We start from the raw sequence: 26,130 nt of genomic DNA, 5'->3' as shown, positions 1-26,130 counted from the left end.
TCCCTTAAGGGCTGGGACAGTGTAACTCATTCATCTGTGTCTCCCTTCTGCACCAATCACTGTCCATGACCCATGTTTACTGAAAATGAATAGAAGTGAATATTCCTTCTCCTCTCTCCCTTGTTTTCTTTGCTCTCGTCTATTTTTCTGCCTTTCCTTCTCCCCCTTTTCTATCTTCCAATAAAAAGACTATGCCATTCATTCCTTCTTAGACACTGTTGGTATTAAAATTTAAGAAACCTATGGCCCTTCATCCTGAAGGAATAAAAAACAGGAAGGACAAAGCTCACTAACCGTTTTGCTCCAGGCCAGTCCGGTGGTATGGAACTCCTTAATGTAAGCCTGCAGTTCTGTCCATATACTCAAGTAAGCTTTGACCCAGTCCACATGCTTCTTATCCCTGGAAGAATGAAGGAAGAGCTCATTATAGGCAGCCAGGGTACCTTACAATAGTGGTTTCAGAATCCCTCCTTCCTGTGGGCTCACGGCCTCCTGCCTATGGCATTCCTTAGAATCTGTTTAATGGTAGCTTTTCTATCACTCTTCAGCCTTTTTTTTTTTTTTTTGCCCCCAATTAGAGCAAACTCCATCAGGATAGGCACACTGGATTATACCTCTATCTCTAAAACAGTGTTTCTCAAACTTCTTTTTTTAGTAGAACAGTTTTTCAAAGTACACCTTACACAGAACCTAATATATAATATATAAATGTAACCTAATATATAAACTGATAAAAGCAGACATTCTGACAATGAAGCTATGGTGGAGAGATCTCTTGAGTGCCTCTATGCAACTCTAGGGCCCCAGGAAACTCAACTGCCTCATAGAATAGTGCCTTATGTCGAAGTATGTATGCTACAGCCCCCACCAAATATAAAAAAGGAATAACCAGCATTACATTATAGAAATAGTGCTGCACTATAGTTCAAGTCCCCTCTCTTCTACATATTAGCTGGAAGACTTTAAGGTTATTTAGCCTAAGACTTAGTTTCCTCAACTATGAAGTGATAGGGTGATGGTGGTAGATCATCAGATCATTGCAGTGCTTAATTCATCACACTGCTGGAAGGATCAAGAGGTGCCTGGTGTTCTGGGACACATTTTACACATATGAAGGCTTATTTCTGGCACATAGCAGTTACTCAACAAATATTGGCTGACTGATGATGGATAGAAGAAAGAAAGTAATAGCTGCCTGCCAGTCACTCCAGCTCAAAACCAGCAATGTAGAAGTCAGCTAGGACTGGTGTGCACAGGTGGTTAAAGTGACTCCCCTTACCTGTTAAGACACACTGTGACTCCCCTTACCTGTTATCTGTGTTTGCTAGGCAACCTTACTCTCACTTTACCTAACAGCATGAATAGTCAGGTTCATTTCCTAATAAATCCAACTGAACTCTGTTCACTACAGGGCAATTTAGAAATCCTCAACACAGGAACAAAATTTTATATAAACGGGCAAATTAAAGAGCATAAAGTCCATGCTACCTCCAGCAAAACCTAAGCATGGAGGGGTAAGGATTAGAAGAATAAAAGGGCGTCTACCAACCATGGAGAAAAAACAGAAGCAGAAACACTTTCTGCTTGCGAATACAGCTCTATAAGCCAATGCTTATTAAGTGTTCCAGAAAACGGCCCTGAGATAGGAGAACCAAAGAGCAGCTTAATCCCAAAGTTCTACTCTAGCAAGTAACCAGCTGGGTCTGTATGTATCGTCCTTTCCCCCTGGAGGAAAAACTGGACTTACACATCTTTGTACTCCTTGAGGACTCGGTTTGTATAAAACATAGCAGCATCATTCATTTCTTTCACGTAGGGACCAGGCTTGGGAGCCTAGAGAGAAAGAAGCTGTCAGTGACTCAGAGCCTCTCCAGCCATATTTCCTTACCTCTTCCAGTCTATCCTTTCCCTCCCCTGGAAGTTACACTGCTCACCATAGCTACCCAGCCCAGGGCCTGGATGCTTTCGCTGACAGCTGACAGGTGATTGAACAACTTGCTGCCTCGGTTCTTCTCCCGAAAAGTTGTCACTTCTTGGATCTGCTCTGAGATAGGCGCCAACAATTCAGAAAGCTTATTCTAAGAAAAGATGCAGGAAAGGTTCAGGTTAGAGTCTTCCTGTAAAAGCTTTGATATGTTGGTCAACTCTGATCCTGAAGGCAAGAATTCTTTATGATTACAATAGGCACCCAAATAAACTTTGTCTTCATACTGCAGATTCACATGGCTAAAATACTGCTTGCTCATCATCTCACTCTCCCCATAGAGTTACAACTGGATTTTGTGGCTCTTCACTATCAGGACACATACTCCAGCTATACCACAAAATACTACTATTTCGACTACCTTTCTCTTTTCTGTTCCACTCACAGAAGATACTAGTTCAATTCTGTGCCTTTATTCATGACTTCCTCTTCGTTTTCCACCTAGTCCAATGTTTCTCAGGCTTCAGAGCAGCCTTACTCCAAGCCCAGTCACACCAGCCTCCTACAGCATTTGTCAGCATAACCAAGTTTGGTACCTCATCACACACCAGCACAAACTATTGGTGAATCCATATGACTATGTTTTTCTTTCTCAATAATTCTTCAAAAACAAAAACGAGGACTTTATCTTACCCTTCTTCTATAACCTTAGAGCCCTCAATGCACTGCTAGCCATACAGCATCTGCTGAGTAAAGAACTGCTGAAGCAAGTGCAATTAGGGGGCTTGGCATTTGAGCAGGTCGCTTAGCAAAACTAATCCAGGTGAATTTTGTATTTCTGTGTCCACAAAAAGAATGTGTTTATCCTTCTTCCAAAGTTTCGTTTCCTGAACATCTCAATTCTCAGATCTAAGCAAGAAAAAAATCTAAAGCAGGGATCGGCAAACTGTTTCTGTAAAGGGCCAGACAGTAAATATTTCAGGCTTTGTGGGCCATCTGCTCTCTGTTGCAACTACTCAACATAGCTGTGTCAATAAAATTTTATTTACAAAAACAGGTTGCAGGCCATGGCCTGCGGGCTGTAGTTTGTTGACCCTGGTCTGAAGCAAAGGAGATGTAATAGTGTCTCAGCTGCCTGATTTGTTTTGGAAAGTGTGGGTTTGGAGAAAAGGTTTAGACAAAACTGTTTCATCATTCAGGATAGATTAAGAATTAGTGTGATGTATTTCACATTATCTTGCACTACTTTTGTATTATTTAGGCATGCCAACAGACCAAAGGTTTTAATACAGCATTGTTTTAAAGACTTGTTTTATTATCCCTCTTTGCTTAGGAAATCCAAACGCAGAAAGAATAAGCAAAACTAAAAACTTTGGCTTTGAGAAAAACCTTAATTTTCTCAAACTTTTTTACAAGTTGGCAGCAAAATTTTGAGGTAGGAGTGAAGGTGGTGGGAGATCCCCTAAGTAGTGAAGGATGAGGAAAGGAGCAGTCCTTTTGGAGCTGTAAGATCTCCCCAGGAGCATGACTAAAGCCCACTCATAGTGAAGCCACAGAACCACCTCGCTATGACCCAAAGGACCTCGGGGATAGCATGATAAATTTGGGCCCAAGGGCCCAAGAAGCTTTTAAGAGGCTTTCTATTGGGAGAAGCAGCAAAGTCTCAGAGGCAACTACCATTTTAAGCAAGATGACAGGAAACAAAACCAGTGGACACCAATAAATGTGTAATGGCACTTTAAGTCTGACTCTACACTGGGATTTGGTGTAAACGTACATTATCATGAGGCTGGTAGGTCTATTTTAGCATGTCGAGATAATTTAGCATAAACCTCTCATCTTGTCCTCAGCGTCAAACTAGAACTAAACCAACTATTAGTAAACTTACGCCTGCTGGCTGCTGGCACTGAGAGGCTGTAACCAGGAGAGCTCGTTCCAACTTCAGACCTGTGTGGACCATCTCTGCCTGTCGGAAAAGAGAAGAATCAGCTATCGATTGCACATTACAACTAGACTGGTCTTGATAAGAATAATGTGAAACCTCCACTTCCATGGACTCTGGTAGCAACCTAGGCACTTCTTGTTGCTCTCCTCACGTACTCTAGATTCCAGGGACTGAGAGCTGGAACTACTCAGGGATACATATCCAGAGTTGGAAATGATGATAATCAGGGATTGCACTAGGTGACATCAAGTTAGCAACTGCACGTGCAGTGTGACAAAATGCACTGAAAATCCCTCCTACCTCACCTCACCAAAAAAACTTTTTAAAAACCAGAGGTAGGAGTAAAGGTAAAGGCCTAAATTTATACCTAAAATTCTCAAGATATTTACTCATTTAGGTTATAGATACTTCTCAATCGCTGGATCATGACCCATTAGCAGGTAATTCAACCAATTTAGTGAGCCACGATCAACACTTTATTAAATGAAATAGAATAAAATGAAAACATAACAGTGCAGTGTATCAGCTTGAAATAATTCCCAAATAAAAAGTAAAAACACAAAAAACTGTAGTACAGATGGTATAAGCACTGTTTCGAAAAACTTTCATCTTAGTTACAAATTTAATATATGTTTCTTACTGAGGGTCATGCTCAAAAGAATTTAAGAAATATAAGGTCATAAGCACTATTAAAATACAAAAATTCAAAGAAAGTAAATTTATTTTTCTGGATTTGCACTTTTGAAATACAAAAGTGACACATGTTCAAAATTGTTCCAAGTGTCACAGAACTGCATAAAGGTGAAATGCAGTCCCCTCACTTCTGAGTGCCAGTACCAGTCCCTAGAGATAGCACCACTGTCGTAAGATGGTGTCTGAAAGGTTCAAAACAGCTTCCAAAGGCCAAGCAATTAAGTCTTGCTGAAGGATGAGGAATATCCTAAGCATGGTTATTGCTTACAAAGAATCACTCAGTAGGCTAGCAGGAAGGTTTTGGGTCCCGGAGAGAGACAGAGTGTGCATGTGAGTGTGGGGTGGTGGTGGTGACAACGTAGGAGGCAGCACATGAAGGGAGGTGGGTGTAGAGACACCTGTCATTGCCTGCTTCATATTCTTGCTGTGGGCTAAGTGTGAAAATAACCCATATTAGCATAACTAATAACTATAAAGCACATTTTTATAAATGCTAAGTCATGATAATAACTCCTTTGAATAAGCCACCCTAGGCTTGGTTATATAACACGTTGGGATCAGACTAGCAGCATGTTCCTTACTGCAAAGATGAACAGAGCCATATTTCATGCACTAAGCAAGCTTTCTGTATAAAAGAAGCCCACACAGAATATGTGATTAAAGCAGGGCCTGGAAAAAGATAGCAATATTCCAGTGCTCCTCAGTGTACTGAGCACCTCAGTGTAGGCGGAACAGAAGAGGCCAGGAGCCTCTCACGGGGCTCTTAAACCAAGGATGAGCAGCACTTGGAGAAAACCGCCAGTCCTTAAAAACGGGGAAAAGAGCGGCCATCCATACGTGTTTCTGCACATCTCCTCCAATCTCTTTACTGATCTTCAGGTACTCTGCCACAGGGCTGGCGAGCAGCGAGTCGAATGCCTGCACGTACGGAGCTGCTCCTGCTGAAGACAGACGTGCCACAGAGTCAGTCGTGCTTGGGAGAGAGAGCTCTTTAAAACACACTTCCATATGGGTTCTCGTTCCAATACCACCACTAAGTGGCTATGCAACCCTGATTAAGTCCCTTTTCCTCTCTGAGTTTAGTTTTCTTCATCTATAAAATGAAAATAAAGAAGATAACCCTCTAATGTTTCTTTTAGCTGTAATGTTCTATGATTCAATTGGTGCATGGGCAAAATGGCCGATTTGCCAATCATTTAGAGAGAGGAAGTTCTAACATAACTTGTCATTTGACTTACACTGGAGTCATTTTGCTAAAGAAAGAACAGGAAATATAGCACAAGCAGGAAGTTCTTGTGTTAAAATAACCTAACCACAGACATCCTTGCACAAGTCACTTCCTCCCTTATCTGTTCACAGCAATACGAATTAGAGGAGATGAACCGCCTAGATTGTTTTATGAAGTTAGTTCCAAAGGACAGAATTCACTGCAACAGAAAAAATTCAGGCCAAGACATTTGAGTCTTCAGCTAAACAAAAAAAACAAAGGTAGAGCAAAATATTCTACTAGGCTGTGGATTGCCTACCTTTTGAAGGGCTGTCTCCATATCCACAGTGCATGTCAGAGGCATGGGATACGGCCTCCAGGCGGCCCACTGCCCTCTCCAATCTTTCTACCAGATTTTGCATGTCAGCCATAATGTACCACCTGCTGAAACAGATCAGATGTCGTCGTTAATATTACAGAGTACCTATGGAGAAAAGAGAGAATACTCCTGGGGGCAGTGAATACGATAGCAATTTTCAGAAACAGAACCATTTTAATAACAAAATAAGATGGAAAATTGTCTGACAAATCTGGAAAGTCACAGAGACTTCATTAAGCAAGAGAACTATCCAGGAAAAGGTGTTCACTAAAAACAAATGCTTACTCATTCAAATACTTATTGAGCATTTACTGCAATGCCACCAAATATTTATGTAGGAATTTACAATTTACATATTTCCTCTGTCTGGGCCTTCTAAAAACTTTTCAACAATGGAAGGATAATTACTACACTCTTACAGATAGGAAATTAAATTTCAGTGAAGTTAAATGACTTGCCTAGTCACGTAGCTACTGTATTTTTGCAAATAACATGCCCACACGTATAACATCCGTAGCGCACCTAGGAAAATAATGCACAAGCGAGTTGTGTGACTGGCAAGAAGACATAATATGTGCGTTATTTGTGTAAAAATACAGTAGTTAATGGGGAAGCCAGTGCTCGATGTCAAGTTTCCCAGCTCTAACTTCAGTGTGTTGTTTTTCCCCCCTCAGCACCTACTGCCTACATGTGAAATGCCCCAAACCAAGGCGAATAAGCTGTCTACAAAACTACCCTGCCCATAATGACTTACTGTTTAATAGGGAGGATTTATGTGTACTAATAACTATAAAGCAATGTAGAAAAGTTTTTTTTAGAAGGGGCAAAAGGAAGTTACAGATAGAATGGCATGGGATTTTGGAGAAGGGAAGAGTTTATCAGCTGGAAAGAACAGATAAGGGTATCACAGAGAAGCTGCCATTTGAGCCAGGCTTCAGATGAGGTTGGATAGGATCTAGACATGCAGTAGGGAAGGAAAGTAGACACATCCAAAACAGCTTGTTACAGATCTTTCACAAGTACCAACTTACCTGACCTGGCCTCATTCAATGTCTAATATCGACCACTAGAAATAAAGCTCCAAGAAAGAAGGGACCTTGTCTAGCTTGTTCCCTATTATATGCTAACAACCAGAACACTACCTGGCCTGTAGTAAGTGTTCAATAAATATTTATGAAGTAAATGAACCTGAAGTATAGCATTCCACAACTCCAGAGGGACAAGGGCTCTAGAAGCTGCCCACACTATACACATAAATAAGTGTAAAAAGTTATCAATATATATCTACATCAAGTATTTTAAGACCCTAAGTGATCTCCTAAAAGTCAGTGAAATTTCAATCAAAGCCTTGACTTGGAGAGGTTCTATTTCATCACAGCATTAATTAGGTCAGGTAACTGAAGCTGACTGAACCAAAATGACCATAGCAACTACAATTACCCCAAAGATACCAGAATATCTCAGCTCAATACACTGTCCTCCCTGTGGAAGAGAGAAGCAGCTCACAAGATAAAATAAGGAAGACAATACAATCCCTGTCCATTCTTTTCTGTGTATGAGCTCTGATCTCTTTGGCCCCAATGACTTGCCAGACAATGTTGTAAAAAGAGAATCAAAGAAAAAAATCAGAATGTGAACCAAATACATCTTTCTATTTCCTGGCCTGGAGAAGGAGCAGAAGCCTCTGAGTATTTGCTCATAAATGGAGCAGACTAGAAGCAGCCAGTATATTCTCCTTTATGTTATACCACCATCACCTGAGTGCCCAAGTTGCTGCCCTGTTCCATTTTGGGTGTTGACTGGAAAAAAAAAAAAAAATCAAACCAAACCCGTTGCCATTGAGTCGATTCGGACTTATAGACACTTACAGGGCAGAGTAGAACTCCCCCATAGGGTTTCCAAGGCTGTAATCTTTACAGAAACAGAATGCCACATCTTTCTTCTGCAGAGCAGCAGCTGGTGGGCTCAAATCACCAACCTCTCAGCTGGCAGTCAAGTGCTTAACCACTGCGCTACCAGGGCTCAAATATAATCCACCACACTCTAAACCCCAGGGGCAAAAAGCAGCAAATACAATTAACTTTAAAACCACCTTCCACTAGTAGATACCACCCCAGTCAGCTCTGTTATAAAACATGTTCCTCCATACACAACGGAAGCTACAAGTTGAGACCAGTGTTAACAGAGACACAGTACAAGTGTCTCTAAAGGCTGCCAAAACAGCTGAACACTTAAGAATCTTAAAAGTTTACAAATACAGCTTCATGGGATTTTAGTTCCCTTTTTCCATAATTCACTCTGTACTTGTATGCTTTCACTGCTACACAAGCTACAGTTCTGCTATGTGACTCAAGCAAATGAAGAGTATACAATACAGTTATCATGTATAATTAACTACATTCTACTACTAACCAAATAGAAGAGTACATAGTTTTTTATTTTTTGTAGGGGTGGGGTGAGATTTGAGGTATTATCTGAAAGAATGTCCAGAACTGAAGCTATTGAATAACACACCTTTTCATTCTGGACACACAAATGCACACTATTTAGGTGATCATGTTCACTCCCAAGCCTCCAACTACCATTGTCACACAATCACCCAGACCACTTGCCAGGTGATACCACTGTAACCACCTATAGATTAATGACTCCCAGAGCAACATATCCAGCTCAGACCATTTTTCTGGGTTCAGAATTTTATATTCTAGACATCTTTACCTGAATGTCCCAAAGGCATTTCGAACTAAAATGTCTCAAACAGAACTCATCATCTTCCCTAACACTGCTCCCCCATCCCTCAGATCCCACTGATCCATGATCCAGCACTACCAGCCATCACCTGATTGTTCGAGCTACTAGCCTGGAAACTGTTAAGCAGTATAGTGCAGTGGTTAATAGCATGGTCTTTATAGAAATCAGATAGATTGGGGTTTGAATGAAAGCGCTCTCTGGCTGGGTCAGTTACCAGACTTTCTGATCTTCAGCTTCCTCATTTGTATGATGGGGACAAAAGTACAAATTCCAAATCAGCTGCTAACTAAAAGGTTATTGGTTCTAACCCACCCAGTGGCTCTGTGGGAGAAAGAACTGGCAATCTACTTCCATAAAGATTACAGCCAAGAAAACGCGATGGGGCAGTTTTACTCTGTCACATGGGATCACTATGAGTTATAATCGACTTGACAGCACCCAACAACAGCAGTGAGAACAAATAAGGAAATACATGTAAAAGTGCTTGGTACAGTCCTGGAAAATACTAAGGATTCCATTTATTTTCACTAAATCATCATCTTCCTTACTCTCCCGCAGCTAATCAGTCACCAAAATCCACAGGTTCTATCTTGTCTATCTTTTGAATAGATGCCCTTTGCCTTCATCGTGATTGATAAAGTTAGGTCATCATGACTGCTGGCTGTAATAATCTCCAGGTGTTTTTGTTGTGTGCTGTTGAGTCAATTCTCACAGAAGCCCTACAGGACAGAGTAGAACTGCCCCCACTGGGTTTCCTAGGCTGTAATCTTCACAGGAGCACACTGCCAGGCCTTTTCTCCTATGGAGTGGCTGGTGGGTTCGAACCGCTGATCCTTCGGTTAGCAGTTGCACCCTCAGGGCTCCCTATCTCCTAGCTAACCCATTGCCGCTGAGTCAATTCTGACTCATAGCAACCCTATAGGACAGAGAAGAACTGCCCCACAGAGTTTCCAAGGAGCGCCTGGTGGATTTGAACTGCCAACCTTTTGGTTAGCACCGTATCACTTAACCACTACGCCACCAGAGTCTCCTATAATTCTAGTAATACACCCTCTTGCTCCATTCTTCGTATTATAGCCAGATCATATCCTTCATATTATATCCTCAAATGTAAATATAATTATGATATTCTTCTATTTAATACCATTCAATCTTTACCAGAGCATTCAGGGTAAAGTCCAAACAAGGGACTCCATAATCTGTCCTGCTTTATCTCCTACCAGTCTTATCTCTTACCACTCCTTTCCTCAGCACACTAAGGTAATCAGAATTGCTTGCATTTCCCAGAACAAGCCATGCTTTCTCTGACTTGAGCCTTTATAATGCAAGTCACTCTGCTTGGTTGCTTTCCCTTTGCAATTTGTCCCTTGTCCCATAACTCCTATTGTTTTTTAAGTTTCAGCTAAGGTGTAATCTCTTACAGGAGACTTTTCCAGCTTTGATATGCTTCACCTAAGAAGTATTTCCAAACTGTGCTCCCACAACATTGTGTACATCTCTCTCCATTTAACACAGTGGTTTCAAATCATTTGTTTAATAGTCAACAGGCAATTAGCCACCCTAAGGCAGGGACCACATCTTGTCTTTGTAATTCTAGTACTATAAATGCTGTAAGCACTATAAATACAGTAAGTTAATAAGAGTCTTCGAAAAAATAAATAAGGATCCTTGCCCTCTCTTTCCCCAACATAAGACTGACTTGTGGCCTATAGTTGGGTGATACCAATCATTGTCTCTATCAAATCTAGAGGGAGATGTTTTTCTTTCTTTTCCTTTGTTTGTTTGGTCTTTCTGCTTTTTTAGGACCTTACAAACACTCCCATCTTTCAAATAAGGTAAAAAATACTGCCTTCTGGGTTGCAAATCACATAGATACACCTGTTGCCATCAAGCTGATTCCAACTCATAGCGACCCTATAGGACAAGGTAGAACTGCCCCATACAGGTTCCAAGTAGCAGCTGGTGGATATGAACTGCCAACTTTTTTGGTTAGCAGCCAAATGCTTAACCACTGCGCCACCCACATTGATACAGAGATCTTCAAACCAACTACCGTGAGGAAAATAATCTTGTTATAATATATAATACTAATTAAAAATAAAATCCCTTATAGTTGCATGTGCTTTACAACATTGATCTGTTGCTCTTGAGACTTGCAGTAATTTTGTGAGGTAGGTTATACAGATATTGATCCCCATTTTAAGAACAAAGAAACTTCACAGAAGTTAAAAAGCCTGCCAGAATTTACAATAACAAAAAAGAGTAGCACTGAGGCTGCTTATGTACAACCAAAAACCTCAAGGGATTTTGTTCCTTGCTTTGGAAGAGGTTTAGAGTCATGGTTTCATGAGGCATCCCAGTTAATTGGCCTAATAACCCTGGTGGCGTAGTGGTTAAGTGCTATGGCTGCTAACCAAAAGGTGGGCAGTTTGAATCCACCAGGAGGCACTCCTTGGAAACTCTATGGGGCAGTTCTACTCTGTCCTATAGGGTCGCTATGGCAATGGGTTTTTGTTTTTTTCTTTAAATGTTTAGTGCCTCTATTCTACCTCCTAATTCATTGCATAGTGCCTGGGGTCTTAAAAGCTTATAATCAGCCATTCAAGGCTCAACAATTGGTCTCTATTCGCCTGGAGCAACAGAAGAAGCAGAAGAGTCAGGAATAGGAGGAGGATATGGAATGTGTGGCTAATTGCCTCCATGAACAACTTCTTCCTTTACCATGAGACCAGAAGAAGTGGATGGTGCCCAGCTACCATTACGGAACATTTTGATCAAAGATTCCACAGAAAAATCCTCATCAAATGGGGGAAAATACAAGGCTAGTAACGGGGAAGCCAAGGTTGAGAAGGGGAGTGTGTTAACATGTTACGGGGTTGGCAATCAACGTCACAAAACAATATGTATATTAATTGTTTAATGAGAAACGAGTTTGTTCTGTAAACCTTTATCTAAAGTACAATAAAAAATAAAATACTTTTATAGAGTAACACAGAAGCTGGTGCCCCACCTTTCACAAAGCCCGGGGAAACTAAAGGAAAAAAATAAAATTCCGTAATACCTTAACACCCAACTTTGGGACATCTGAGAATCTAGACTGTTTTATCATTTATTAAGAAATTGGGCTACATGAAAAAAAAAAGTCATTGTTTTTAAATATCCAAAGATGATTAGAAATAGTGAGAAGAACAATAAAATGCATTTTTTTAGGTGTTTGGGATAAAAGTTTGGGGAAAAAAGGGGGGGGAGGATACAAAATAGAATTTCAAATTCTCATGGAGGAGGCTGATGAACTGCCAAAACTACTGCCCTAAGATAAACTTTAAAACTTAAACCAAAAATATCCCTGAAGTCTTCTTGAAATCAAACAATAGTTTAGCTTAACTAGTAAAAAATGTCTGCCTCAAGCATTATGCTATTTTAAGAGCTAACTATATAGGATCAAGTTGACAAGAGCAACACAAAACATTAGATAGGAACCTTATGGGGCAGTGAGTTCAGGTTAGTCTAGAACAACAACAAGGAAAAGGAGGGTGAGAAAGATTGTACAACTCGAAGAATGTAATCAATGTTACTGAATTATACATGTTGAAATGGTTGAATTGGTATATGTTTTGCTGTGCATATCCTCAAAAAACAACAAAATAAAGTTAAAAAAAAAAAAAAAAACTTGCCAGAGATCAAAGAGAACCTAGGCCTTGAGCATAAATCTTCTGAATCCTAGTCTGAGGCTCTTCCTACCACTCCATATAGGCTTTTAAAGTAATTAAGTAACTGTGTGGTTCAGCACAGCATCCAGCCCCTGCTCTTTACCGAACACGGCACTGTGGGTTCAAAGCCACTTTACGTGGTGTCTTTACATTATTAGCAGCTTCCAATTTCTCTGCCTTCTCCATGAAGGCTAATTTTTTTTTTCAATCCCATTCAGGATAGATGACACATACTTAGAAGATACATGTTTAAAATAAAGGACGCAAATTGCAAAAAAAGAAAACTGTAGGTCTGCCTACTCTTGTACCCTGTCATTTCCAACTGACAACAGACAAGAACTGTATTAAAGCCTCCATGAATGAATGTACAGATACTCAGCTACTTAAACATTCATCATAAGTTTCAGAAAGAGAAGCAGTACTAATTACACAGGCCTAAATAAAACTGCTGCCCAGTCCTGCGAATCCCCATGATCAGTTGCAGATTGGTCTGTTGTGATACACAGGGTTTCACTGGCTGATTTTCAAAAGGAGACTGCCAGGCCTGTCTTCCTACTTCATCTAAAACTGGAGTCCATGCGTGGTACAAATGGTTAACACCCTCAGCTGCTAACCAAAAGGTTGAAGGCTCAGGTTCACCCAGAGGAGCCCTGGAAGAAAGGCCTTGTGCTTTTCTTTCTATGGAAATGCTATGGACCACAGTTATACTCTGACACACATGAGGTTGCCGTGAGTCAAAACCGACTTGATGGCAACGGGCTTTTTAAATAAAACTAGGATTTAGGAGACTGAGGTTGGATTTCCAACTTTGTATAACTTTGGGACAATCACTTAATGGATTATAATGCCCTCCTAACACAGAGATTTTGTAAGGATCAAAGGAGAATGATTTCATAGATGTGAAGTCACTCTGGAAGCCTTAAAATACAGCTCAAATGTAAAATGTTACCACTGAATACAATGTGCTAAATATATGCTCCAGGAGGAGGGTATTTACATACATATGCACAGTGACAAACACATCTGCCATCTCTCAGCACCTAGGACAACCCGGCACATAGAAGGTGATCATAAAAGTGCTTAGCACTCTCAGGTCTACTGAAGAAATGGAAAGACACATGGTCCCTGCCTTCCAGAAGCTTTCATTCTTATTGGAGGCCAATACAAATTAAATGCTAATGGAATAAATACTGAAGAGGATTTTTTAAACATCTATTAGAGATTCTCTAACTTCAGCTGGATCAGGCAAAGTTAAAGTATCAGCCTATATATTGGAGATGTTTCTTTGCAGAATGTTAAGATTCTGTATTATATAACGCAAACTGACTATATGTCATGAGAGTTCAATGTAGATTAGAGATATTCTGGTTTCAGGTGGGAAGTGAGACACCTTGGTGAAAGGATAAGAGAAAAAAAGGCAGACAATTCAGAACAAATGAAACACAGGTATGTACAGAAAGTGTGAGCAGGTTAACCCACACAGAACATGGAGTATCATGGAAAATAAGATTGGATATGCAAGTTGGGCCAGGTTATGGAAGACAATGAAAACCAGGCAATATTTACATTTGATGTGGTGATAGTGAAGTCATTCAAGGGTTTTGAGTGGGGAAATAGTATGATGAAAGCAAATTTTTTAGAAGCACTGTCTGATAAACAGGACAGAATTTGCAGAAAAGGGAAGACATCAGAGTCTAGAAGGTAAACTTGAAAGCTGTTACTCATCTAGTTGTAAAGCAAGAGGACTATGCAAAAGATATTTATTTCACAGGAAAATCCATAATGTATGGTATCTAGATGTAGAAACTAAATTTAAAAAATCAACTAAACTTCAGGCAACTAAGTAGGAGAGCCCTGGTCGTGCAATGGTTAAGTACTCAGCTGCTAACCGAAAGGTCACAGTTTGAACCCACCAGCCACTCCACGGGAGAAAGACCTGGTGATCTGCTCCCATAAAGATATCAGTCTAGGAAACTCTGTTCTATAGGGTCACTATGAGTTGACTCCATAGCACACTACAATAAAACAGGCAACTAAGCAGCCAGCACCTGAATTAAGTGCTGTAGAGAATATTTAAAAAAGGGTAAAATAAGTTTCCATGCCCTCAGGGAGTCTAGCAGGAGAGACAAAGCTACCTTCCACTGAGTCACTGGCTCGCAGGATTAGAAGGGATTCTAGAAATCATCTTGTAAAAAACACCACCTGATGCCAGGATGGTCTTTTCACCATTCTCAGCAATTAGTTAGGCAGCTCTATTCAAACACCTTCAGTGATGGAGAACCCGAGATTTCTGAACGCAGCCCATTCCAGTCAGACAGCTCAAGTATTAGAAAGTTCTTCCTTATATGGAGGCAAAAATTTGCCTTCCTGCAACTTCCACCCACTGACTTTGGTTCTGCTCTTGGGGGTCACACAAAACAAGTGTGCATTAAACAAAGAACAACTAACTATGTGGTACTGACTGTGAGTACAGCAGTATTCACAGAAGGGTGTCAGAGATGACTCCAGAGTTTTAAACTTGGGGGCCCAAGAGAAGTCAGTGTCTGCTATAAACAGAAACAGGTTGGACAAGGTCTAGTTATGGCAAGAAGATGAGGTCAGTTTTGGATATGCTGAGTTTAAGAAGATGAAGCTTCTAAGCAGAAATGTCCTGTAAGTAGTTAGAAATAAAGCTTGGGAAAGAATCAAGGCTGGAGATAAATGCTTGCAAATCATGGGCAAAGTGATGTTATGAGTCACAAGAATGGATATGCTCTTAGAAGCATATCATGCAGAAAAGAAACTATGGGCTTGATTCTTCAGCAATTTCTTTTGTTTGAAACCAAGAGAAAAAGTGGCTAATGATTCCTGCCAAACCTGCTTCACACTCTCATCTTTCTAAAACAACACAAGGACAACTCAAACAACCCAGTTTCTTTGCCTGCTCACAAAAGTGATTCAAAAGTACCCATAACCCGTTGCCATCAAGTCTATTCCAATTCATAGCAACCCTACAGGACAGAGAGGAACTGCCCTACAGAGCTTCCAAGGAATGCCTGGTAGATTCACACTGCTGACCTTTTGGTTAGCGGCTGTAGCACTTTACCACTATGCCACCAGGGTTTCTGATTCAAAAGTACAAGGTACGAAATTACTCCTGCAGTACTCATCTCTTATCACCAAGCAATACAGTCAGTGGTATAAATTTCTACTTGAATAGAAGCTGCTATGCTTAAAATGTTTTTTATCTTGTCTTCTAGTTGTTTTTCTAAGTCTTACCCTTAAGTAAAATCGAAGAGAACCACCTTACAAGTCAGCCTGTATTCTAGGTAGCCTAACTGATCTGCTTCAAAATGGTTCTCTTGGCCTTAACCTTATAATCCCATTCCTGAGATTTCATCCTAAGAAAATAATTCTAATGCAGGAAAAAGCGACAGGCATCAAGATGTTCACTGTAATGTTAGGTACCAAATTAGAAATAACTTAGATCTCTAATTATTAGGGAAAGTTGAAATGTGGAAAAAGACTTGAAGAGAACACAAAAAATACAGTACTTGGCACATTAGGGTGATGGGGCTATGGACAATTTTCCCAATTTGTTTTCCAAACTTTCTTTAACATAGTTACATAATTTTATTTTAATAATGGAAAAACAAACAAAACAAAACAGCTCCACGTGGATGCATCTCCTAAGTTACCACAAGCTATAAGGCATTAGTTAGTTCTATAGCCCCTGGGTGGGACAAAGGGTTAACACACTCAGCAGTTTACTGAAAGTTTGATCCTTTGAGTCCGCCCAGAGGTACCTCAGAAGAAGGACCTGGTGACCTACTTCTGAAAAATCAGCCATTGAAACTCTGTGGAATGCAGTTCTACTCTGACACACATGGGTTCAGAATCGCCCCAAGAGCAACTAGTACTCCTAACAATACAAAAACTCACATCATCAGCCTCTAACATGTTACAAAGCAAAACCAAGACATGCTAACAGGAGATACTACAAATTGGCTGGTTTAAACCAGAAACCAAAGAACAGATATCACTTTGCCCCAGTAAAGAGGGCATCTAAATCTAACCCAAATCAGAAGCCACTGTTCTTCTCCAATTATTTGGTTTTGCTGATGAAACCAATGACATTTACTGCCTGAGTCACTGCCACCTGAGGTTTAGATTAGAAGAGAAAGAAACATCTATCTTCTAGGGAGAGAAGAAATCTAACCTGTTATCAGTATTTGTCTTCTATTCCCTCCTTGCACACAGTCCTCTACCTGAAACTCCAGGAGTGCGTAAGTAAGTAAAGCTAGTTATTGTGTATAAACTAATGTCAGAATTGGGTACAAGCTGTTCCAACGGCCTGGGGGAAATAGTTATCTCTGTGTGGCCATGGATTCCCCTCTCTCCTACATTCAAGGAATACTGTGAATATGGGATCAAATTGACAACAGCAACTCAAAAGATTACATAGGAACCTTAGCGGTCCGTGAGTGTGTCAGTGAAGGAGGAATATAATTAATGTCACTGAACTGTACATGTAGAAACTTGAATTGTTGTATCTTTGTGTATATTCTCAATAACAAAATAAACAAAATTAAAAAAAATATATTATGAAGACTAACTCCACAGAGCATTCAGCAAGCCCTTTCTATATCTTTACACTGCATAAGAAAAAACTGCACTGGCTGACTTCAGTCTGGATAGTTGTTTTAAAAGAACAGCATTTTCCACGTAAAGACAAATTCAAGAAGGCCATTTGTCCGTAGTCAGGATTTACCTACAACTACAGATACGAAAAGATTTGTGATTACAAGTTTATAATTAACTTAAATATATGAATCTTAATGGCCTCTGGAGGAAAAACAAACAAAAAGGCAAGCTTGCTCTTTCCATTAAAAATTTCAACTTTAACTATTTTCCAGCTGAATGGAAAATTTGGCCCAATAGCGCAGGCAAACAAATCTGCACTGTAGGTAAGAAATATTTCTAGAGCTTTGATTTTTTATTAGGTTTACATGACAGCGTATCAAAAAGAAATAGTTTCATGGCAAATGCTGCAGCTGCATTACTCAAAAAAAAAAAAAAAAAAAGCTGTAACAATTTTATCAATTAAAATAAATATGACAACAGAGAACTCCTGAGGGAGCAGGAGAGCAGCGGGATGCAGACCCCAAATTCTCATAAAAAGACCAGACATAATGGTCTGACTGAGACTAGAAGCAACCCGGTGGTCATGGCTCCCACATCTTCTGTAAGCCCTAGACAAGAACCAGTCCCAAAGCCAACTCTTCAGACAGGGACTGGACTGAACAATGGGACAGAAAATGATATTGGTGAAGAATCAGCTTCTTGGATCAAGTAGACACATGAGACTATGTTGGCATCTCCTGTCTGGAGAGGAGATGGGAGGGCAGAGGGGGTCAGAAGCTGGCCAAATGGACACGACAACAGAGAGTGGAGGGAAGGAGTGTGCTGTCTCATTGAGAGGAGAGAAATTAGGAGCATACAGCAAAGTGTATATAAATTTTTGTATGAGAGACTGACCTGATTTGTAAACTTTCACTTACAGCACAATAAAATAAAAAATAAATATGAGTGCCAATTCTATAAACTATATACAATTGAAAATAAATGATAGTCCTTGTCCACTAAAACCAGTCTCAAGGCAGACAACATGAACATGAACAAAGCAGGAATTCATATATCCCCAAAACCGGGGAGAGGGAAATCTGCTGAATTACACTGTCAACAAATGCAAAGTTTGCTTCTATCAAGATCCCATCCTTTGAGAATTTTTTTTTAAAAAAGCAGATCCTTCAAGGACCACCCAGAATTCCTTGAAATAACACTTATTTCTTGATGCCTCAAAGTAAACGCACGATTCATTCACTGCAGGGAACCAAGCGCTTATCATGTGCCAAACACTGTGCTAAGCAAGGCCATGGAGCCGGGCCTCAGGGAATTTAGTTGGGGGATATAAAACACTGCACAATCATAGCTACAATGCTTTCTAATGCAATGGTCCTTAACTGGGGCAATTCTGCCCTTCAGGAGTGTCATAGATTGAATTATGTCCCCCCAAAAACACATGTATCAATTTGGCTGGGCCATGATTTCTAGTATTGTGTGGTTGTCCTCCATTTTGTGATTGTAATTTTATGTTAAAAAGGATTAGGGTGGGATTGTAACACCCTTACCAGGTCACATTCCTGATCCAACATAAAGGGAGTTTCCCTGGGGTGTGGCCTGCACCACCTGTCATCTTACAGGAGATAAATGGAAAGGGAAGCTAGCAAAGAGTGGGGGACCTCATACCAGCAAGAAAGCAGCACAGGGAGTACAGCTCATCCTTTGGACCTGGGGTCCCTGCACCTGAGAAGCTCCTCAACCAAGGGAAGATTGATGACAAGGAATCTTCCTCCAGAGCCAACAGAGAAAGCCTTCCCCTGAAGCTGACACCTTGAATATGGACTTGTAACCTACTAGACTGTGAGAGAATAAATTTCTCTCTGTTAAAGCCATCCACTTGTTGTATTTCTGTTACAGCAGCACCAGATGACTAAGACAAGGAGACATTCAGCGGTACAGTGGTTAAGAGCTTAGCTGCTAACCAATATGTCAGCAGTTTGAATCCACCAGCTGCTCCTTGGAAATCCTATGCGGCAGTTCTACTCTGTCCTATAGGGTCGCTGAGTCGGAATCGACTCAACAGCAAGAGGTTTGATTTTGGTTTGGATAGATTTTTAGTTGTCATAATTCAGAGTGCTACTGGCAACTCATAGGTAGAAGCCAAGGATGCTGCTAAATGAGCTATAATGCACAAGACAACCCCACAACAAAGAATTATCCAGCCTAAAATGTCAATTGTGCCGGGGTTGAAAAACCCTGTTTTAATGTAGTATGCAGCAGAGGGAAAGTGTAAGAGATGCAAATAAAATGATAATATAGTAGTTTGTTGTTAGCATAGTAGTTTAAACAAAACAAAACAAACACCAAACCTATTGCCATCAAGTCAATTCCAACTCATGGTGATCCTATAGGTCAGAGTAGAACTGCTGCTTTATGGAAGTCAACTGCCATATCTTTCTCCTGCGGAGCACCTGGTGGGTCCCAACTGCTGACCTTTCAGTTAGCAGCTGAGTGCTTAAACACTGCACCACAAAGGCTCCTTATACTAGTTTAGGACTTTATAAATTAGAAACTCAATCTGTACCATCCAATGAAAACTAAAATAAGGATCTGATTATGAAGAATTGTATAAGTTAGACGATGGGGTTTAGTCTTGATTCTTTGGAGACATGAAGCCAGTGAAGGGTAACAAGATAAAAATGGTTCTTCTTGAAAAGATTAGTCCTGTGGGAGGGAAGTTGCAGTATGCGTATGAAAGCCTATAGGTTCAGTTTGTAGAAAGTAAAGAAAGAAACTAATGAGGACAATCCAAAGAATAAGCACTAGGACTGGATTAAGATGTGGTTTGAGTATTCTCGGATTTCAAATCTCTCAGGATTAAATTTCAAACCAGGGCCTCAGCTTCCAATGACACTTTGCATTTGCTCATTTAAGTAAATGAATCTTTGACTTACAATGCTTCACAGAAAATCGAAGAGAGGAAGTACTTTTTAAGGGCTCAGTCCCAGGTTAAAAAAATAACTGCAACTAAACAAATGCACATATAACCAAGAAACAGTGTGAGAAAAACAAGATCATCTCTCAGGTTGGAAACAAGAGATTTTACAAACGTCTTAGCTAACCTCCTCAAAACAAAAATACACCCTCTCACTCAGTAATACCAATTTCAGTTTGCATGGTATGTTGTACTTTACAAAATAATTTCACTGCTAGCATTTTATGCAAACCCCTCTGAGACATCAATTATGTCCACCTGATTGATAAGGTATTTCTGAGAAAGATAAGTGGGAAATTTCTACAGAACATTATTGTATGCTAGAGCCCAGCGACTCAAAAAATTAGCAAACTGCTAACCACAGAATAAAATCCAAACACTTTAACAAGGCATCAAAAGCCCTTTACAATCTGGCTGACATCTACCTTTTTTCTAGTTTCAGCTGGCACAAACTCCAGTTTCCAGTAATTCACTGAACAATACAGGCCCTTCTCCTGCTTCCACATCTTTGCTCTTGCCATTCCCTCTAGGTGTGATACCTTATTAGACATCTCTGCCTGGAAGTGCTGCAAATATCTCAAACCAAACATGTCCAAAATTTGTTTTCTTTCCATGCCACCTCCGCAACCTCCCCTCTCCTTTCATATTCCCTATCTTGGTATCAACCAATTACCTAAGCCAGAAAACCAGGCAGTCATTGTAGATGACTCCTACTCCTTCATTCCCATAAACAATCAGCTTCCAAATTCTATGGATTTCATTTCTTAATATTGCTCAAATCAGTTCCCTCCTCTCCATCCTCACTGTCACTGCCTTAGTTCAAACCATTATCATTTCTCTCCAGGACTCCTAGTTTCTAAACACTGGTCCACTTTCCCAAAGTGTCCAGTCCCTTCCCACCTGACAGGCTTAACTTTCTAAAACATAAATTTGAATACTAAGAATTGATTCATGGGTTCCAGACTTTTGGGAGGCATGGAGGCTGGATCAACTCCTGCAACTTATGCCCTAAGATAATCTTTAAACCTTAAACCAAAAGTATCCCCTGAAGTCTTCTTAAAACCAAACAGGAATTTAGCTTAACTCATACAAAATGTCTGCCTTGAGGAGGGTGACAGGAGCTGGCTGAATGGACACGGGGAATACAGGGTGGAGAGGAGTCTGCTGTCACATTAGGGTGAGACCAGCTAGGATTCTGTAGCAAGGTGTATATAAGTTTTTGTATGAGAGACTGACTTGATTTGTAAACTTTCACTTAAAGCCCAATAAAGAAAAAAAAAAAAAAAAAAAGTCTGCCTTAAGTATCACGGTCTTTTAAGAACTACCTATATGGGATCAAACTGACAACACCCACAAGGATTAGATAGGAAACCTATAGGGCAGTGAGTTTATGTCAATGGGGTAGGAACAACTCAGAAAAAGACAGTGAGAATGGCTGTGCCACTTGAAGAATGTAATCAATGTTACTGAACTGTACATGTAGAAATGGTTGAATTGGCTTATGTTTTCCTGTGTATATTCTCAACAACAACAAAAACACAAATTTGATCACATCATTTTCCTACACAAAACCCTTCAAAGCCTCTCCTGCAGCTTTCAGGATAAAATTCAAACAAAAATCAGCGTGGCTCATAAGGTCCTTCATATTTAACCCCACCACTTTCCACTTCCTCTACTTCTCCAAGCATTGCTGGAATTCCAGTCACACTGAGCTAGTCATGGTCTTTCACATCTCCATGTCCTTGGACTTGTAGTTCTCTTGGCCTGGAAGTTCCTTTTGCAGATTCACCATATGGCTAAATAAATTCTACAAGATTTAGCCTATCTCCTTCATGAAGACTGGAAATATGGCTTTGGTATTCATCCTCTATGCTTTCATAGCCCCCCGTACATCCTGATTTGTCTGCTCCCTCCCCTACTTTAAGCTCTATGAGAACGGTATTCTTAGCCATCAGGCCCAGGCTTCACATATATATATAAGGACTCAATAGATGCTTGGCAAATTATGAATGTGCTGGGCTGCCCCCTGATTTTCACTTGAAGAGAGATACCTACAAAGAGCTTCAACTAACAGTCCTGATACTCATCTCTGTCTAAAATGTTCTCACCCCCTCTCCATCAAGTTGACTCCTATTTATCCTTCAAATTTCAACTAAAACTTTGCTTTTTCAAAAGGGCTTTTCCTCACCCTCTACTTATGTATTTCTATAGCACCCTTTTTTCCAAACGCTCACTACATTTAGTTAAAAGTCCCTGCAAACACTGCTAGCTCCAAGAAGCTCCGTCTAGCTTGTTTTGTTTCAAAACTGCATTTCCTGAATCTGGCAGTGTCTGACAAAGAATAAGCACAATGGGTTACACTGAACTTAATCTTGTGAGGTGGGCAGTGATCTCCACCTAAAAGATGAGAAAACTAAGACTCAAAGAAGTTAATTTAGGTGTCTATGGCTACAGGTACTTGGCAGTGGGGCCAGACAAAACCCGAGCCAGACAAAAATCTGACTTCAGGTCGAGTACTACACAACACATTAAATAAAGTTAACTTGGTTTTTCAGAATAAGAACAGCAGACTACGAGGAAGGGGAGTCTATCTGAATGCAAACGCGAGGACCTGCCCCCCTCCCTTTTTAAAAATTCATACGTTTTCGAAGAGCTACATTAAAAAAAAAAAGTTCCACGCAGCGGGTGGCCGTTAACCTGCAGCGTCCGGAGAGGCAACACCGACCGGAAGATCACCCCACAGTAGAGGTTCCGGGGAGATGAATGCAGGAAGGGTCTGGGGCTGGTAATCTAAGGAAGTGGGGGTCATGATTCTAATTCTTTCTCTCACTCGCTGTAAGACCTTAGACAAGCCTCTTCTCTTCCCCGGGGATCAATCTACCCATCCGTGTAATGGGGGCGAGATGGGGGATAGGAAAGACTTTAAGGTCTTAGTGGTTTCTTTCAGTCAGGGCACCTTAGGATTCAGGCCTCCGCAGAGGCTGATGGCCAGCACTGCAAAATCCAGCAAAAGGCCTCCCCGGACACCCTGGCTCGGCTGGTCACTCTGGCGCCACCTCAAGGGACCGCGCCCAGGAGTCCGGGTCGGCCTGAGGGCCTAAACCCCGACCCCCTCGGCAAGGTTTACCACACGCGCGTAGGTTAGGAAAGCTATTAACAACGCCAGGGACCAGTGGACCACGGAGTGGACCCCAGGCTCTACGGAGCCGCGCATCCTCACCTCAGACTCCTGCCTCACCTCGGTACTGGGATCAGCCGCTCTCCACTTCCGGCAAGAACCGCCCAGCAATCTCCGCGCGACCCACTTCCGGGCCCTCACTGAGCGCGGCACCCCCACCGGAAATGAACCAAAGCTGAAAAGCTAGGCGAAAGGGGGTACGGAGGAGGAAGTCTGACTGCCCCCGCCCATGACTCCGCCCGCATTCACTACGCCTCTGAGAGAGAACCCTGGCTGGCGGAGGGAACAAGGAAAGAGCCCCGCCCCTAAGGCGGGAGCGACCTGAGTGGGGCGAGCTCACAGAGTAGGCCACGCCCCCGGCCGACTGTAGCCGAGCCGGAAACGCCCCTTAAGGCCCGGGCCAATGAGAGGCCACAATTACTGGGTAAGCTCCACCTCCGGAGAAAGAGGGTAGATGAGTGGCTAACTCTCCAGTCAGTTTGGTCTTAATGACAGAGGTAGGTCCGTCTTCACTAAAGACGGGAAGGGGTCTAGGAAGCACCAGGCTGTGGGATTCTCTAAGGGTTGGAATCCAGATCGATCAAGTCTCTGTGGAGGCAGGGGCCATGTCTCCGCCTCTCTCTGGGGTGCACGCCTCAGTTTCCTTGTTTGTTCTAGGCGGCTGTGCAGACGCCTTATGTGGGGATGAGGTCGGTGAGGGAGTGCCCGCCGCCGCCACCCAGCTCACCCTGCCCGGAGCTGGCTAAAAAAAAAAAAAAAAAGCTCGACTCGTCCCACTTCCTGTTTGTGCGATGCACTCTGTGACCATAGATGGTCAGGTTTGGGTCCGCACGGAAGACTCCGCCTGGCAGTTTTGGAGTCCTTCCGCCTGGCGCCCAGGGTGGAGTCCCCAAGAATAAAATGAGCGAAATTAGAAGAGGTGCTGCCCTCTCCGAGAAAATCTGGCTTCTGAGACTACCTTCCTCAGGGCTGAGCGTGCCCACTGGGCTACTGCCAGGTCACGGGGAGTTTCCACTCAGTGGCTGCAGCCCGCTGGGGAGACTTAGCTTCCCAGCTTCTTGGGATCAGATCTTTGTTCCCTCGAGGCTCACGTTTTCCAGCCGATCATTATCCTCCCACAAAGATTTATTTCTAGAAAAATTGGCGAGTGCTACAGTTCCCACCCCCGTCAGTTTATAAACCTGATCGACTGTGGCAGTTCTGTGCTTCAAGTTCAATGCAGGCGTTATATGCCAGAGTTACTCGTTAACAAGCACAGTTCTTATAATAACAGCCACCATTTACTGCGCGATGACTACATGCCAGGCCTGTGCTGGGTACAAGTGCATTTATTTAATCTTAATAGCAACTCTATGCAATAATAAAAAAAAAGAAAGCAATAGGTACCATTATATCACCCAGTTTTCAAATGAGGAAGATGAGTAACTTGCCAAGGTCACAAAGTAACTTTTGGAACTTTGTAGGGAACACATCTGTCTGACTCTGTTGTTAGGTGCCATGGAGTTGGTTCCGACTCATAACAACCCTATGTAGGACAGAATGAAACACTGCCTAGCGCACCATCCTCAGAATCGTTGCTATGTTTGAGCCCATTGTTGTAGCTACGGTGTCAATCCATCTCATTGAGGGTCTTCCTCTTTTTCTGCTGACCCTCTACTGAGCATGATGTCCTCCTCCAGGGACTGGACCTTCCTGCTAACATGCCCAAAGTCTGTAAGTGGATGCTCATTTCTAAGAAAAGAAGCATTCTGGCTGTACTTTTTCCTAGACAGATTTGTTCATTCTTCTGACAGTCCACGTCAGAGAATGTCAGTATTCTCCACCAACACCATGATGCAAAGGCATCAATTCTTCTTTGCTCTTCCTTATTCATTGTCCAGCTTCTGCATGCGTTTGAGCTTATTGAAAATACCATGGCTCGGATCATGTGCACCTTAGTTTTTTACTGTCTTTAGCCCTTTAAAAAGGTGTTTTGCAACAGATTTCCCCAATGCAATATGCCATTTGATTCCATGGGTGTTGATCGTGGAGCCAAGTAAAATGAAATCCTTGACAACTTCAGTCTTTTCTGCGTTTATCATGATGTGCTCATTGGTCCAGTTGTGAGTATTTTTGCTTTCTTTATGTTGAGGTGCAATCCATGCTGAAGGCTGTAGTCTTTGATCTTCATCGCTAAGTGCTTCAAGTCCTCTTCACTTTCAGCAAGCAAGGTTGTGTCATCGGCATATCACAGGTTTTTAATGAGTCTTCCTCTAATCCCGATGCCCCATCCTTCTTCATACAGTCCAGTTTCTCGAATTATTTACTCAGCATATAGACTGAATAAGTATGGTGAAAGGATACAACCCTGATGCATACCTTTCCTGATTTTAAACCATGCAGTATCTCCTGGTGGTGCAATGGTTGAGAGCTATGGCTGCTAAACAAAAAGTCAGCAGTTTGAGGCACTTCACTAAAGAAGACATTCAGGTAGCTAACAGATGCATGAGGAAATGCTCGCGACCATTAGCCATTAGAGAAATGCAAATCGAAACTATAATGAGATTCCATCTCCAACAAGGCTGGCAGTAATCAAAAAAAAAACACAAAATAATAAATGTTGGAGAGGTTGTGGAGAGACTGGAACACTTATACACTGCTGGTGGGAATGTAAAATGGTACAACCACTTGGGAAATGGATTTGGCGCTTCCTTAAAAAGCTAGAAATAGAGCTACCATACGATCCAGCAATCCCACTCCTTGCAAT

General features: G+C 41.5%; 1 protein-coding gene across 5 annotated transcripts in view; it reads right to left on the bottom strand.

Moving 5' to 3' along the window:
• Nucleotides 1–23,568, bottom strand: part of CAP1 (cyclase associated actin cytoskeleton regulatory protein 1) — a 29,117-nt gene extending 5,549 nt beyond the window's left edge. Inside the window, exons 1-7 of one of the 5 annotated variants that reach the window (XM_064281785.1) lie at nt 23,445–23,568; nt 6,089–6,213; nt 5,400–5,503; nt 3,813–3,890; nt 1,935–2,078; nt 1,748–1,833; nt 295–400 (exon numbers count right to left, since the gene is read on the bottom strand). In XM_064281785.1, the coding sequence (XP_064137855.1) occupies nt 295–400; nt 1,748–1,833; nt 1,935–2,078; nt 3,813–3,890; nt 5,400–5,503; nt 6,089–6,200 (630 nt within the window). In that variant the 5' untranslated portion in view covers nt 6,201–6,213; nt 23,445–23,568. Of the gene's footprint in view, nt 1–294; nt 401–1,747; nt 1,834–1,934; nt 2,079–3,812; nt 3,891–5,399; nt 5,504–6,088; nt 6,214–23,426 lie in introns of all 5 variants that reach the window. The other 4 variants (XM_064281786.1, XM_064281787.1, XM_064281784.1 and 1 more) reach the window with 4 other exon arrangements.
• Between the last annotated feature and the right edge of the window lie 2,562 nt (nt 23,569–26,130).

The sequence above is a fragment of the Loxodonta africana genome, chromosome 3, assembly GCF_030014295.1.
Source record: "Loxodonta africana isolate mLoxAfr1 chromosome 3, mLoxAfr1.hap2, whole genome shotgun sequence".
NCBI classification, from domain to species: domain Eukaryota; kingdom Metazoa; phylum Chordata; class Mammalia; order Proboscidea; family Elephantidae; genus Loxodonta; species Loxodonta africana.
Note: the sequence above shows the minus strand (reverse complement) of the source record. Positions and strands in the feature narration are given on the sequence as shown.